A 14857-nucleotide genomic window follows, 5' to 3' on the forward strand; every position below is an offset into this window, starting at 1 on the left:
TTTCAGAGCAGACGGTGATGATGTGAGTCTGTGTTTTTCTTCTCTACTTATAGAGACTTTGGCTGCGAGTTATTTGCCTTCAAATATGTCCTTTTATTGTTCATTTTATTATGATACTCATTAAATAGCTCCCCTGACAAATCCTACCCATGCCACATAAAAGAATACGAAAACCTGATGCAAGTGATTAAATCTCATTTTCAACAAACCAAAAACTCAACAATCAGTTTCTCCGTGGAAGCGAAGTAAAGCTGGAAACTGAAGATAAAAGTGAAGTGTAAACTAAAAACGATTAAAAAAAATAAACTCATCCTAAAATAGTCCCGGACGTGCTTTCGTTTCCATTCGAGAGCTCTCAGAAATCCGCTTTTCCTCAACACAGCCTTAGGGCTGCTTGTTGCCTGGCAACAATCAATGCTACGAGCTTTCCAACGTGGGACTGCCGCGCGACGCGACGTCAAGTAAGAGTAAACGGTCAACACCACATCCGGTTACCGTCTTAACAATAAAAGTATAACTGGTAAATATTGCTGGCAAGATTCACAACAGAGCCGAAAGACGTGGCGCTAATCTGCATATTTATATAATAAAACCGGTCATGTTAGCATGATTAAGATTTTTGTTTCCACAATACGGGTTTTAGTTTGCATTCAAACTTTATTTTGAGAGGTCAGCGTTTGTGCATCCGGCAAATATGGCTAGCTTGTTAAGTGGGGGTTGCTGTTTTCTGTTGAACGTGACGAGATTCCAGCACAAACCCGAGATTACCGCCGCTGGTGGGATGTCTGGCTGAAACACCGGAAAACCGACTCTAGGGAAAGACCACTGACACTTGTAATTGTTTTTATTATAAATACCGGGTCTTGAGTAGCTAAGGTTTGAGCTAACGTTAGCTTCACGGTAACGGTTTAACGGTCCGTCAAACATGTCGGAGGAGGTGAGTCTGTACGACCTGCTGAACCTATCCATCGGGACCCCCCAGAAGTCCTCCGTGAACTTCGGCGCCCTCCACTCGCTGCTCCTCGCCATGCTGAAACAGCTGAATCTCCGGGAGGTGAAGACCCGGTGGAGGGACTCCTCTCCGGGTTATTGGAGCCCTGATCTCACGGCGGCAGAGAAGGAGGTTCAGGTGGAGGTTCAGCCGGACACAGACTTCCAGAATCGGGCAGCGACTCCCTCATGCCCGGGCCCGGTCCCCGACCAGCTGAACCTCCTTTCCCGCATCCAGACATGTGAGGACGGCCTCTCTAAGGTGAAGTACTCAAAGACCACCTTAAAGAAAAACCACCTGTGATCACTGAGAAATACATCAGAATCTGTATGATGATATACAATCAGTGGAAGATTAAATATAAATTCATACACTTCATACATTTAAATGGAGAAACCTTGTGCTCGATGACACTGTGTTCATAAACAAAACAAAATAATAAAACAGAAATATTCCTTCACCTGAAGTTAAATGAGCAGGAAGGCAAAGTCACCCACTCAGTGGCTCTGATTCACTCTTAAACAAACCAGTTATCGTTCGTCATGTGTCATCCCAACCACCTGAACACAGAGTTTTCGAAGTAAAGAAAGGTTTGGTGCCCGTTTCCAATAAATCAAATTACCGAGGTTGACCTCAGTGACCTCACAACCAATGGCCACCCAGTAATAACCATGGTTCCCACAGTGTGCTGGGCACCAGTGTAACATCCATAACCTGCAGTCACTGTCCTGTGTTTGATGAATTGTTAGAAATTACTGTCTGCTTAAAAAACAACAGTTCCTCAGTTTATGCTCCTTTTCTGGCAGTGCTGAGAACGCAACTTTATTAACATCTGCAGCGTGGACGTGTAACAGTGATTAACAGGCAGTATGATGTGGTGACACCACACTACTGTCGTGGTCTGCCTGTTGGTACCATGTATTAAACAATCATCACATTTTTGCGCTCTGGGCCGCTTTAACTGCGCTGACACCTGTAAACGTGCGTGCGCCTGATTTCTTTGGTGGTTTTGTCGCCTTTTTTGCATCTTAAAAAGAAAGAAATCCTTGTTTTTCGAGACACCGAACATCAGTGCCAATGCTGTTGCCTGATGTGGTGGGTGATGCAGTAATGTTCAGAGACGAGCTAAAAGACTACATTTGTTTGTTTTTAGTGAATAGGTATTGTTTTCCTGCACAAAGTGAGAATAAAGAAACAATAAAGCGTCAGTAAAGACGACACACTGTAGATAACTATATGACGCTGCCCCTGACCGTGGCCCAGCGACTTCTTCTCTTCTTCCATGTCTGGCTTGCAGTGGTGAACATTTCAGCATATTACTAAGCCGCTGATGATAGAGCAGAGCACAATGGGAGATGGGCGCCACCCTGACATCTCAAATGACCCCGGAGTGTCCCCGTTCAGGTTTCTGCAGAGCTGCCGCCGGCAGATGAGCACATACATCATCATCAGGCCGCCCAGCAACATTTTGATCTTAAAAACGTCATGCAGCGTGGAGGACGTTAAAGGTCGGAGGTGTTTGTGGTTCACACGTTGCTGCCTCCCCCTTCCCCTCCTCCTCCGCCTTGCACTCTCCTCTCTGCGTGATAGGGGGTAATTAGTCCCCTGCAGAGATGCCTCTGGTTGTCAGGGGATGAATAGCTCTCAGGTGAAGAGCGGGACACCGAGCAGGTGCACGGAGGTGCGGCTGAATCATTCATGTCCTCTGTGGGCTCGGCCCGGGTCAGCTGCTGTTTCTGCTGGCGCGCCCTCTTCATCCGGCTGCATGACCTCAGTGTGTTCTCCATGTGAAAGGCCGGACGGCAGGCATCACCCATTAATCTGACAGACAGCTGTTTACCTGAACATGGCTTTTGGTGCATCGGGGTTGGGGGGGGTTCTAGTTAATGAGTGACTGATCTGAACGAGGCTGGAGTGTAACCAGAACACAGACGGAGCTCGGAGCCCTCACAGAACTGTTCCGCCATGTTGGCGAGTCTTTTTCCTAAATCAGTTTGAGAGACATCAGCAGGTTCTCGTTATTTAGAGAAGCGGTTATGAATATTTTGGATATGCAAGTGATAGGACTTCATCTAATGATGATTTCATAATGTTCTCCATTTACTGATTGAGTTTTTGCTTTCTGAACATTTTGGTTGTGCTGAGTTAAAGGCCGCCACCAGCCATAACATAGACTGTAGATAAATGATGGACAAAGCTAATGTGACCTGCTGGTTTTGGTCTCATTTTTGCCAGAAGAGACCATATTTGTTCCAGAGCGAGCAGCGTGGGAGACTGCACAGGAGCATCACACTGACTTGGATACCTGCTGATCAGTGCTCGGTAACATCCAATTAAAATCCTCAAATTTCACCCAAACTGGAGCTCAGACTTGTTGGACTGCACAGCAGCCTTGTTAGCCAAAAGTCATCCCAGAAAGCAGCGAATCAGAGTCTGTGTTTTATACCAAAGCATGAGCGTCGTAAAGCTGAGCAGGTAGCTTTGGTGCTGAAAGCGAACCAAGCAGCGGGAGAGTTTTCCCAAAGCGTAATGAAGAATCCGGATTAGCTGTATGGGAATGTGATTTGTTTTAAAGTGTTCGAACCGTCCCGATGACCCCGGACACAAGGTGAGGCTGCACTCATTAACCAGCTCTGAGTCACTGAGGCCCGAGCCGTGGGGGGTCCCCATGCATCACTCGGCACATTTGACACAAGTTAAACAGCAGCTCGCACACAGCTCAGGAATTTCCTTTGCTTCGGCGTGAAAGGACAGATCGAACCGTGTCCGTTTGCTCTGCAACACACCTCACGCCACCCCCACAGGAAGTGTAAATGACCCGCAGGTCAAAGAGCCGATCATCAACCCAACGCACTTCACGCTACATCCATCAAATTAAATTAAAAAAATAACAACATCAGAGCACATCAGCTTCCCTATTCTGATGATTTCTCTCATTATTGGACAATTATTGTACTACAGCAGTTATTTCATAATGTACGTCACTGCCACACATGGACATCCACAGAAAATGAGTCCAGCATCTTGTACCACTAACCCAGGCATCAGCAACCGCTGCTGTGACAGCGCCAGTATTCATCCAGATCATCCATAATCTATATCTAATCCATACATCAGCACAAATCGCAGGACCAGATGCGAGATAAGAAAGAAAAACCAGTTTTAAAAATCTCCCAGATCAGTGAAACAGCAGAACAGACACGCCCCCACCCACACATCTGACTTCCTGTGACAACTCCTCTGCCAATCGGTGAGCAGAAAACCACCAGGCGTCACCTTTTACACACCTCCAGGATGAGAAGCAGTTTTTTTGTAGTGAAAATGTGCGGCGTACTGATTCGAAGCTGTGTGCTGTGTCTGCAGTCGACGAGGCTGATCCTGGACCTGAACGAGCAGAACGAGCGTCTGAAGGGGCAGATGGAGGAGCTCTGGCAGCAACACGAGGTCGGGCCGTGCACAGCGAAACACACCGCAAACACCACGACCGATCAAACAGCACAAAGAAATAACACTGAAACGTTTTCAAATGATTACAGTCAATTAGAGCAAAAACAAAAAATCACAAACGCTGGGACAGATTCTGTCACCTGCACCGATTCCAAGCTGCTCTGATGAAGCTCCACGTACGGACGCTGCTGACCACAAACCAGATGGTCCCGCTCCTCTTCAGCCCGCAGGACCATCTGGAGTGAGATCGGGCCAAATTCATTAAACATTTTTAATTATGTTTAATTTTTCAAACTTATTCTATGAAACTCTGATCCAGGTTTTATGGAAGTGCTTCTACTTTCAATAATCAGAAATCAAACAGTCAGTCAGAAAACTCAAAGAGCCTGATATACTTTATTTCTACTTTATACTTATTTAGATATACTTTATTTACTACAGAAGTAATATTAGACACATCTTATAACGGCATCACTCAAATAAACAAAATGAAACATTTTAATGTGGTAAAACATGACACACAATAAAGGAGCCCAGTTTAACAGAAAAAATGAAATACGCAGAATAATAAAGCTCCATAAACAAAAAGTAGAATAGAAACCTGCAACTAGAAATAAAACAATAAATAGAAACTGTCAGAAAAAAAGTTCTGGTCTGACTGGATAGATTTATGAATCTGAACCACAGAAAGTTTCTCTGCTGTCCAAAAGTCTCAGTCAATGTTCAGCTGAAGAAAAGAGCTCATCATCATAGCAAATATTTCATGTATGTTTGACTTTTAGTGGCTCTGCAGGGAAACACGCTGATTCTGAGCCACGCCGTATTTTCAGCGTCTTCTCGCCCTCAGGCCTCGGCGATGGAGCTCAGCTGATGCTGGATGTGGATTCGTGGGATGTTCTGATCTCTCCCTCTGTCCTGTGTTCAGATGGTCGGTGACGCTTTGGGGACGGCCGCTCGGGTGGAGAGCTGCTGCCACCGTGTGGACGCTCTGGAGGAAACTGTGGTGAGGGTTTGTCTGAGGGGAGGATGTGACACTGTTTAAACTGTTGGCTACTGGCTTCTGTGTAATAATGTAATTCTGACAGTTTAATGAGGACATGCCCAAACCTCGTGATTTCACTGTTGTTACAGAAATCTCTGAGGGACGCAGTTCTACCCGGCAACAGAGAGGGCGAGACAGAAAAATTCCAGAAGGTGAGAAAGAAACAGAAACTTGTGTTTCATCAGAAACAGACGAGCTTACAGCCAGATGTTTAGAGTCCTAAAGTTATTTTAGTGTCAAGGAAAGCAGCCGTGTTTGTGTGCAGAGCCGAGCTGAGGCCTCAGCAGGTGATTATTTATCAAGAAACAAGAGGCAACAAGCCAAACAGGCGGATGTGACATGAAATTTTGCTTTTAAAGAAGGTTCTTTAATCAAATTTAGATTAAGTTGGGGCAGATGTTCATGGGAATCTGATCTCTTTGGCATCAAAGAGAAAAAAATAAAAATCCCAGCTCTGCTGTTTTTATTCGAACCATCCATATCACACGTCTATTTGATCTTCACCCGTCTGTTTATTATTGAAGAACCTCTGCGGCTCACTCCCAGCTCCATGTTTTTATGCTTGGCCTCTGCTTTGTGTGATTAAGAGGTTCATAATAATCCTTCTTAATCTCACCCGAGCTTTGGTGCAGCTCCAGAGTTTTCCCTGAAACAAGCTCTTTTAGCTCCACTCCCACTAAATCAGCTTGATTCTGATTGGCTGCCCTTCCCTGCTGTGTTCCTGACCAGCGGTATGGATTCGAGTACAGTGTTGATATTTGTCTGCAGTTTCAGAGTGTTTGTCTCGGACTTCCTCACAGGAGCCTGGAGATTCAGGGGTCGATAATCAGCTCGTGGCAGCCAAACAAACCTCCTCGCCTTCCGGCAGTGACCTCACCGAACCTCCTCAAAGCAGCACACCTCCCTCCTCCCACCCCAACAAGGTCACCGTTGGACCAGCAGCTCCAAGTTCTCCAAATAAATCCGAGTGCTCTTCGGTCCAGTCAGGGCCGCCTCCACAGGCTGGTGTTAAAGCAGACTCTGCTGGTAAACCTCCAGCTTCAGATTCCAACTGCTCCACACCATCCACAGAGGCAGTGGAGGCCCTGAGGAGTGTGAGCCAGCTGCAGGAGAGGCTCGTCCAGGTGGAAGCTCACGTAGCGGTGTTAGAGAAAGGAAAGGCAGACCAGAGTCAGCTGGCTCAGCTCAGAGAGCTCATCGCCACCAAAGGTGACGCCATACAAGCTGTTAGAAAGTCTCTCATGAACACAGCTCTCATTTAAAGTGTTCAGATCACAGTGTGAGATCTGAAGTCATACCATGAAGAATATATTAGAGCTGCACCAACCTTTGATTTTATTTTATCTTTCTTAAATGTTTTTACAAATTATTTTGTTTAAAAATGTCTTAGCCTCCCAAAAATCTATCAGCAGAATGTGAAGAAACAGCTGCTATGAGTTTGTGCCCGAAACATCTGTTGTTGTGTGGCCACACTTGTGTGTAATGCCTAATTGTACCACAAGGTGGTGCAGTCTTTCTTTAACCTAGTACGTCAGCGAGAGCACTTCTTGAGGGAGCGGGTATAAAGAACACACACATCCCAAAAATGTAACACCCCTCCTGGTAAAACACTGCCCCCAGTGGTAAAAGTTCAAGTAAACTTTTATAGGTATTTACAGTAATTACTGTAATTTATCCTGTAACTATTATTTGTACATATTACAGCTCAAACTTCATGGAATGAATGAGAATTTCAGCACTTTTAGAGCATCTGATTTCTGCTCTCAGACTGCGATGCTGATGTTATGTTGAACATTTAGGTTCCCATGGAGACGCGTTCAGTAACCTGATGGATCAGCTAAATGAGCAGAGAGGTTTGATAGACCGCCTGATGAGCGACCGAGGAAAGGTGAGTAAGAACCAACCGGAACAACCCTCTCCTCCTCAAACATCAGCACAAACGCTGCCGTGTCACTTCCTGTCTGTCTGCTCTGATGGTTAAATTTGTCCGTCTGAAGCTGGACGCCTTGGAGGACATGCTCATGAGCCTGATGAGCCCACACAAAGAAAGCGCCTCCGAGGTAACTATCGAGAGGGCGGAGTTACAAGTGTCAGAGAGGGCGGAGTCAGAAGCTTCAGAGAGGGCGGAGTCAGAAGCTTCAGGGAGGGCGGAGTCAGAAGCTTCGGAGAGGGCGGAGCCAGAAGTGTCAGAGAGGGTGAAGTCAAAGGCAGATTCAGAGAGGCTGGAGCAAAAGGAAGCTTCGGAGAGGGCGGAGTCAGAGGTTTGCAGAAGAGTGGGTTCAGACAGCGAAGGTTACCGAGAGCTCAGAGAGCAAATATCCCACCTCAGGTAAAGACACACAGGAGGGAGAGCCAGTTTTACATCACTCGACAGAAGTTTTAAAAGGAGCCCTGACCATGAATATACATATACAGCTTCCTGTAGTAACACCAGCTCAGCTATTTTAAGCTCGCTTTAACTGAAAAGCGAAAAAATGGCAAATTTAGGAGAAAAAAGTTTGAAAAATTTCGAAGTCTTGGCTTGAAGCTGAGGGCAGTGAGAGAAGCGTGAACGTGATGTAACTGAGGATGTTACTCAAACTGCCCCTGCAACACGAAGGCAGTCGCAGCTACGGAGGCGAGAGGATCTGTGTATGCGTTTAACTCTGGCCCCGCCCACTTCGCATCACCAGCAGTTATTTCGTCCTTTGCAGCCGGAGTTGTTAAATGTCAGTGTCCTTTAAGACCGAGTTCATCAGCCAAGAGCTCCTGAACCAGCACTCCTGCAGCGCCTCGAGGCGACTGTTGTTGGGATTTGGAGCTTTATAAATAAAACAGATTTTTTTTACAGCCTAAACGAGGGCGGTGTTGTGGTGACAACGATGATGGCGCCTGACAGAAACTAGACCTAAAACTGTTATTTTATAATGAATTCACAAGAATTCACCGACTTTGTTATCAGGTCGGTTTCATGTTCACGTGTAAACACGATCAGTCTTTCCTGTCACAGCACTAGTGGGATGCAGTTTGTAGCATCATTGCGTGCATTTCTGGCCACTTCTTCTTCTGACATCATTTTTTGAGCTGCCTGGAAGAGAATGATCCAACTTGCAGAGAGAAACTCGTTAAACGCGCTGAATCAGGGCTCCTTTTAGTCTTTCGAAACTTGTCAGGAGTTTTATTCACCCGGGTCACTTTAGTCGTTGTGCTTTCATGATGGCGCCCTCGTGTCCAGGACGCGTGTGCAGTGGCTGGAGGAGGACGTGAAGCAGACTCAGTGTGAGGAGAAAGCGGCAGACCAACAGCTACAACGTCAGGTCAGGCAGGAAGTGCTGAAGCTCAGGAGGCAAACTGGCGCCACCTACAGGGAGGGAACGGAACAGCAGCACACGTGTAAATAGCGAAGTCATAATTTAGGAGTTTTGTTATGCTTGGCACATTTGGAAAAAACAATCAGAAAAAATATCAGAAAAGTTGTTTGTTTTGGTCAAGGAGCCGCATCTTTAGTTTTCGGTGTCAGGTGTTTACCTGTAGGTGGCGTCTGTTTCCTGAATATCATGCAGGAGACATCATGTAGATTTCCACACTGTAAAAAAAGTCTCGAATGACATTGTGAGTCTGAAAACATTCCAGACAAAGCACGAGCAGAGGAAACAGAGAAACAGTCAAAGATGCCCTGGTGTTTCAGGCGACATGCATCAGCCTAATCTCAGTTCTTTGCCCTCCGACCTCAGCTGGACGACCTGCGGGGAACGCTGGAGGACACAATCTTGTCCTTCACATCTCAGCTGTCCACGAGTCTATGCGATGAGGCCGTGCAGGCGGAGAGTGGTGGTCCGAGCGTCCGTCAGAGCGAAGAGTGGTCAGCTCTGAATGCCAGAACAACAAACATTGGAGAGAAGCTCAGCTTTCTGTTCGAGCACTACCAGCAGCTGCAGGACGCGGTGAACAGACTGATCCAGCAGCAGGGCGGAGCCAGAGAAGGGCCGCCGCAGGACCGAGAGGCAAGCCAGAGCAGGGTGAAGCTAGGGAACATTTCAGATCTGCACGCTGGGTTTAAGAGAGTGCTGAAAACACCTGACTTTGATTTTTACCTTTTAAGGTCACGTCCAAGCTGCTCCTACCTTGGCTGCTGTTTTTAGATCTCTCCATAACTCACAGTCTAAGTACTGTAGGTGGCTAAAAATCTCACAACTTTCCTCATGATGTTCTTCCTCAGACACCACAGGAAGTTCTAGCTGGCTCTTCCTGGTGGACAGATTCGTGACGCTCAACACTGTGAGCGATGCGGTCCTCACCTGAGATGCCGTAAACTGCAGATTGTTGCAGACGCATCAAAAGTCTGCAGGGTTTGAGGTTTTTGATGAAACCGCAGAGCGTGCAGGGTACGAGGTCTGGATGGACTGCCAGGAAGTGATCTAAAAATAGCAGCAGTGGTGGAAGTGGCCCAGAGGTGCTCCAGGAGATGATGTTAAAGGGGAGGTCAAAGTCCTGGAACCTCGTCTGGAAACTAAACGTCACTGCTCCGATATACACAGAATACACCGGGGTTAAGCTGTCTGCAGGAAGATCTCTGATTCCTTCTGTGTGTGTGTGTGTGTGTGTGTGTGTGTGTGTGTGTGTGTGTGTGTGTGTGTGTGTCAGAACGTGGAGCTGGTGAACGGCGTGCAGCAGGCGATGCTGCAGCTTCAGGCCGACTGTAAGAAGCTAAACGAGACGATGAGATCGCTGCACGAAGACAGCAAACGCAAGCAGAGACACATCGAGGTAAAACATGCAGCGCGTTCCTCGTCGCACGTCATTCAGTCTCAGCTACCACAGCATCACACAACAGGAAAAAAACGATGGCGTTATTTTTGTGCCACTATTATGAGCGCACTTAAAAAACATTTGCAAGTGCAAGTGTTGCATTTTGAGGAGAAATTTTGAGCAAAGAAAAGCTAAATTTGAGTGAACAAAATTCATTCCTGCGTGCAAAAGATGTATTTCAGTGTTTGCTATTATCCACACACACACACACACACACACACACACACACACACACACACACACACACACACACACACACACACACACACACAGCAGCCCCTCTCGCTCAGTTTTTGCGCTCGCTCGCAATGTGTCGCTCGTGCTCTCAACATTTCTGCCCGTGCGCGCTCAACTCTTTCTCTACACCGTTATATTTGTGCCACAAAACCAGCCAATCACAGACTTGGATGCACAAAAATCTGATTGGTTGTTTTGGTCTCCAATCAGCTCAAAATGACGAAATGCAATATCCCAGAATCCATGTCGTCCAGAACTCAAGCGAGGCAGTGGCAGAGTTTGAAATATTACTCTGTCTGGGTCACAAAATAAACTTTAAGATATGTCTGGACGACATGGATTCTGGGATATTGCATTTCGTCATTTTGAGCTGATTGGAGACCAAAACAACCAATCAGATTTTTGTGCATCCAAGTCTGTGATTGGCTGGTTTTGTGGCACAAATATAATGGTGTAGAAAACCAGCATCTTAATATGAACTGTGATGACACTTTTTACTTTTAATTGAAGGTGTAAATGCACCAAAAAGAAACCAGTGTGAGACCACGCTGTTACTTACTGCTCCACTCAAACGTCTCCACCAGAACAAACCGCAGAGGTAGGAGGTGCTGCGCCGTGTGCGACACGTGACGGCAAGAAAGAGTTCTTGAAACAGTCATTTAAGATTCAAACTGCAGGTTGCTCCCGAAACTGCTTTTATCCAAAGAGTTTTTCATCCGTACATATTTTGTCTTTATTGTCATTCTTCTAAAAATGTAAAAGTTGAATTGAACAGCTGAGGAGACGAGCTGACGGACTCTCGTCTCTGCAGGAGCTCTACAAGACGACGGAGGAGCTGGAGGTGAACAAGGCCGACAAGCAGATGGTCGAGAGTGAAATCGTGAGTTGGCTCATTTTAACCTCCCACCTGTGGGAGGAGTCAGACTCACCTGCTTTAGTTTCAGATGTTTGGGTGTGATCTGTCCCTCCATTTCACTGCAGGGCAACCTGCATGTGGCGAATAAAGCCTTGATTGATTGATTGATTGATTGATTGAGACGTGTGTGAGGCGACTGTTTCAGGACACCTGTCGGCCTCCGCCTTCTCGCCGTTGACCTCCCGATTCTCCCTCTGTGCCCGTAGAGAGCAGACAAATCGGCCCTGGAGGGGAAAGTGAGCCGGCTGCAGCTCGACTCGGTGACGGAGCAGCTGAGCGGGATGTTCCACGAGCTGCTGAACAAGGTGACGAGTCAGGAGCAGGACTGGCACAAACTCATGGGCAAGCTCTCCACCGAGATGGAGTGTAAGGTAGGAGAGCCACGCCTGCAAACTCAAACTGATCTGAGATCAGAGGGAAGGGTAATGGGTTTAAATTTAAAAACATATTTTGTCTTTAAATCGTGACGACGTCTCTGCTACAGCTGTGACAGAAGCTGCAGTATTGGAGATTTTACGCTTCGGTCATAACAGGCTGATCCGGGGCGTCACATGTGTGATGTAGGGTTTTCAAATTAACACCACAGGAGCATCTGTTAAAGATCTCAGACTGTGTCTATATGTCAGCTTGGGTCTCAGACTCCGCCTCTCTGGGAACCATCTCCCCTCACCACACTCCCTGCTGGTGGCTGATGCCCTCAGACGTTGGTGTGTTGGTGGTTCTTGGTGTCTGGGGCTGGGCGCTCATGTATGTACCGACTCACTCCTGGTGGCTGATTGGCGGGGCCTGGCGCCTGTGGCCCGGCTGGGCCCCTTCCAGGGGGTGGGGTGCCCTCAGGCCTCTGGGCCTGAAGCTCAGTCCTCTCTGGCTCAGCTCACTGCTGGCAGAGCCCGCGGGCACGTCACTGCAACACCTCTGGCCTCTGCTCCGTGGCTGCTGGGTGACCTCTTGTTTGGGGCTCTCCTCAGCTCTTCCCAGGAGGGTGGCACGGTTGCCCCCCTGGTGGTCCTCCTTGGGTCCTTGTACTCTGGGGGCCTCTGGATGTCTGGGGCCTGGATCTCCTCCATACCTGGTTCATGCCCTGGGGGACGGGGCTATGGCTCCCCACACTCCCTAGCAGATCGTTGCATGGAAAACCTTTGGAATACAAGCGTGCTGATCCACACAGGTGTTCGCAGACACAAACTACACCTTTCTTGGCTGCTGCCTCAAAGCACATTGTGCGCTGCACTCTAAAAAGTAATTCAGAGGCTTTTAGTAAACATCACTATAAATATAAGTTAGATGAGCCTGATCAAATCTATGAATATCCTTTTAGTAATTATTTGAGTTTGATAAGTTGAAATAAATGTCTAAAACATTAACGTATGTGTTTGTGTTAAATTAAGGTATTTATTTACATTTATCTCAGACAAAAAATTCAGTATGTGGTTCACAGAATACCTTCTTTACATGTGCTTAATATTTTTGTTTAACATTTAATCAAAATATTTGAGAAATATGTATCTATACTCATCAGTATCTTGTACTAAAATCATTAATTATTCAAATCAATATTATTTATTGTCAGCAACTACAACTGAAAAGTAAAACATGATAATGTAGAGTAATTGAGTACCATGAGCCTTTTCCATTGTTTCGTTCATTGTGTTTTTTAAATACTCTGAGCGTTTGTGTTTGCGCTCCTGGTTTGACATTCATCCTTCAGGTATGTGAGGCTTTGAGCTGAAAGGGGAAAGGCTCTTGTCTTTTTAGTGCTTGTTTATTTTGATTTTTTGCCATGTTTATGAAAATAAAATTTTGTTTGGAAAAATGTCTAACATGTGGTCATCTTTCATACATGTATTATGAAAAACACAACTACATATTAGTTTGTCTGGTTTTTCAGACTTAGACTACCAGTGAAATACAATAACATTCATATTTGAATATTTGAATCTTGTAATCAGAAGGTTGCCAGTTCGAGCCCCGGCACCAACAGTCTCGGTCGCCTACTGGTGGTGGTCAGAGGGCCCGGTGGCGCCAGTGTCCGGCAGCCTCGCCTCTGTCAGTGCGCCCCAGGGCGGCTGTGGCTACAGTGTAGCTTGTGAATGTGTGGATGTAGTGTGAAGCACTTTGGGGTCCATAGGGACAAAGTAAAGCGCTGTACAAATACAGGCCAGTTACCATATTTAATATTAAGTACAATTTTGATCACGTTCAGTTTACAATATGAAGTAAATGGAACAAAACTTTGGATTAACTGACATCTATATTTACAGTTACATGACCAAGCATGTCAGTGTTATTTACTCAATTTTTTCATGTTTGTGTAAAACTACAATTATTCATTTCAACTTAATATGTTTAAGCTTTAGTTATTCAATTGATCAAGTATATTGAACAGGTTTGACCGGTTTCCAATCTACTCAATATTTTTAAGTGTAAAAGTGTTGCCTCAAAAATTTTAAGTAAATGTCAGTGTCCATCTTACACAATAACATGTAATATTTAGTATCTACTGTTAGCTACTGTTAGCTAGTTTATTGTGATGGTGCTGTATTTATTAAGATAAGATAAAACTTTATTAATCCCTCGGGTGGGTTCCTCTGGGAAATTCGGTTTCCAAAAGCACAGCACCGACAGAAGTTACAGAGTAACAGAATATTATACACACACACACACACACACACACACACACACACACACACACACACACACACACACACATATATATATAAATACAGAGACATATATAAATAAAATATACGAAGGGGATAAATAGAATAAATAGGAATAAAAATAAAAATACAAGTGAATTGCACATTTCAAGTATGGAGTCTATTGCACCGTTGACTATTAACAAAAGTATTGCACAGTGAGGTGAAGAGGCACTACAGCGTAGTTGTTCCCCCCTCCTTTGTCCTCCTGTCTCCCCTCCCTTATTATGTTGCTCTTTGTTGTTTGTTTTCTCTTCTGGTTTTTTTTCTCCATACAGGTGATCCAGCTGTTTTGTTTCTTTTTCTTTCTTCCCCCCTTCTCACCGTCTCTTCTCTCCTCTGGTTTTCTTTCTCTCCCTCTCTTTCTTTCATTCTTTCTCCCTGTCCTATCCCCCAGTCATGTCTGTCCCGTCTGTAACAACTGAAAATAAAATAAAATAAATACATAATTATAATAAAGGTCAATCAAATGGACCAATATGGCAAGGCCATGATGATCCACTTGGTAAAGTAAATCCTCTTGGCATCTTTCTTGGCCTTCAGACAACGATTCTGACGGCTAAAGATCCAAACGGGACAAAAAAAAAGATCTGAATCTCAGTGACCTCAAAGTCAAGGTGTTGTTGTTTTTATTAAGAAAACCAAAAGAAGGTGGAAATATTTTTATAATTTACTGGAAACTATGAATGCTAGACGTTTTCTAGAATTGATTTTAAAATAAGAGTCATGGTTCTGAT

General features: G+C 45.5%; 1 protein-coding gene across 6 annotated transcripts in view; it reads left to right on the plus strand.

The window, feature by feature from the left end:
- The first annotated feature begins 451 nt into the window (after positions 1-451).
- LOC146576765 (uncharacterized) overlaps positions 452-14857 on the plus strand; it is a 17245-nt gene continuing 2839 nt past the window's right edge. Inside the window, exons 1-12 of one of the 6 annotated variants that reach the window (XM_085272265.1) lie at positions 452-1252; positions 4355-4435; positions 5364-5441; positions 5570-5632; positions 6281-6689; positions 7280-7368; positions 7478-7809; positions 8695-8776; positions 9194-9478; positions 10104-10226; positions 11317-11385; positions 11628-11792. In XM_085272265.1, the coding sequence (XP_085128391.1) occupies positions 926-1252; positions 4355-4435; positions 5364-5441; positions 5570-5632; positions 6281-6689; positions 7280-7368; positions 7478-7809; positions 8695-8776; positions 9194-9478; positions 10104-10226; positions 11317-11385; positions 11628-11792 (2103 nt within the window). In that variant the 5' untranslated portion in view covers positions 452-925. The remainder of the gene's footprint in view (positions 1253-4354; positions 4436-5363; positions 5442-5569; positions 5633-6280; positions 6690-7279; positions 7369-7477; positions 7810-8694; positions 8777-9193; positions 9479-10103; positions 10227-11316; positions 11386-11627; positions 11793-14857) is intronic. The other 5 variants (XM_085272261.1, XM_085272262.1, XM_085272263.1 and 2 more) reach the window with 5 other exon arrangements.

Source organism: Mchenga conophoros, linkage group LG4, assembly GCF_057382185.1.
Source record: "Mchenga conophoros isolate Kocher_MC1m ecotype Shallow Benthic linkage group LG4, M_conophoros_male_GT1.1, whole genome shotgun sequence".
In the NCBI taxonomy this organism is placed as follows: domain Eukaryota; kingdom Metazoa; phylum Chordata; class Actinopteri; order Cichliformes; family Cichlidae; genus Mchenga; species Mchenga conophoros.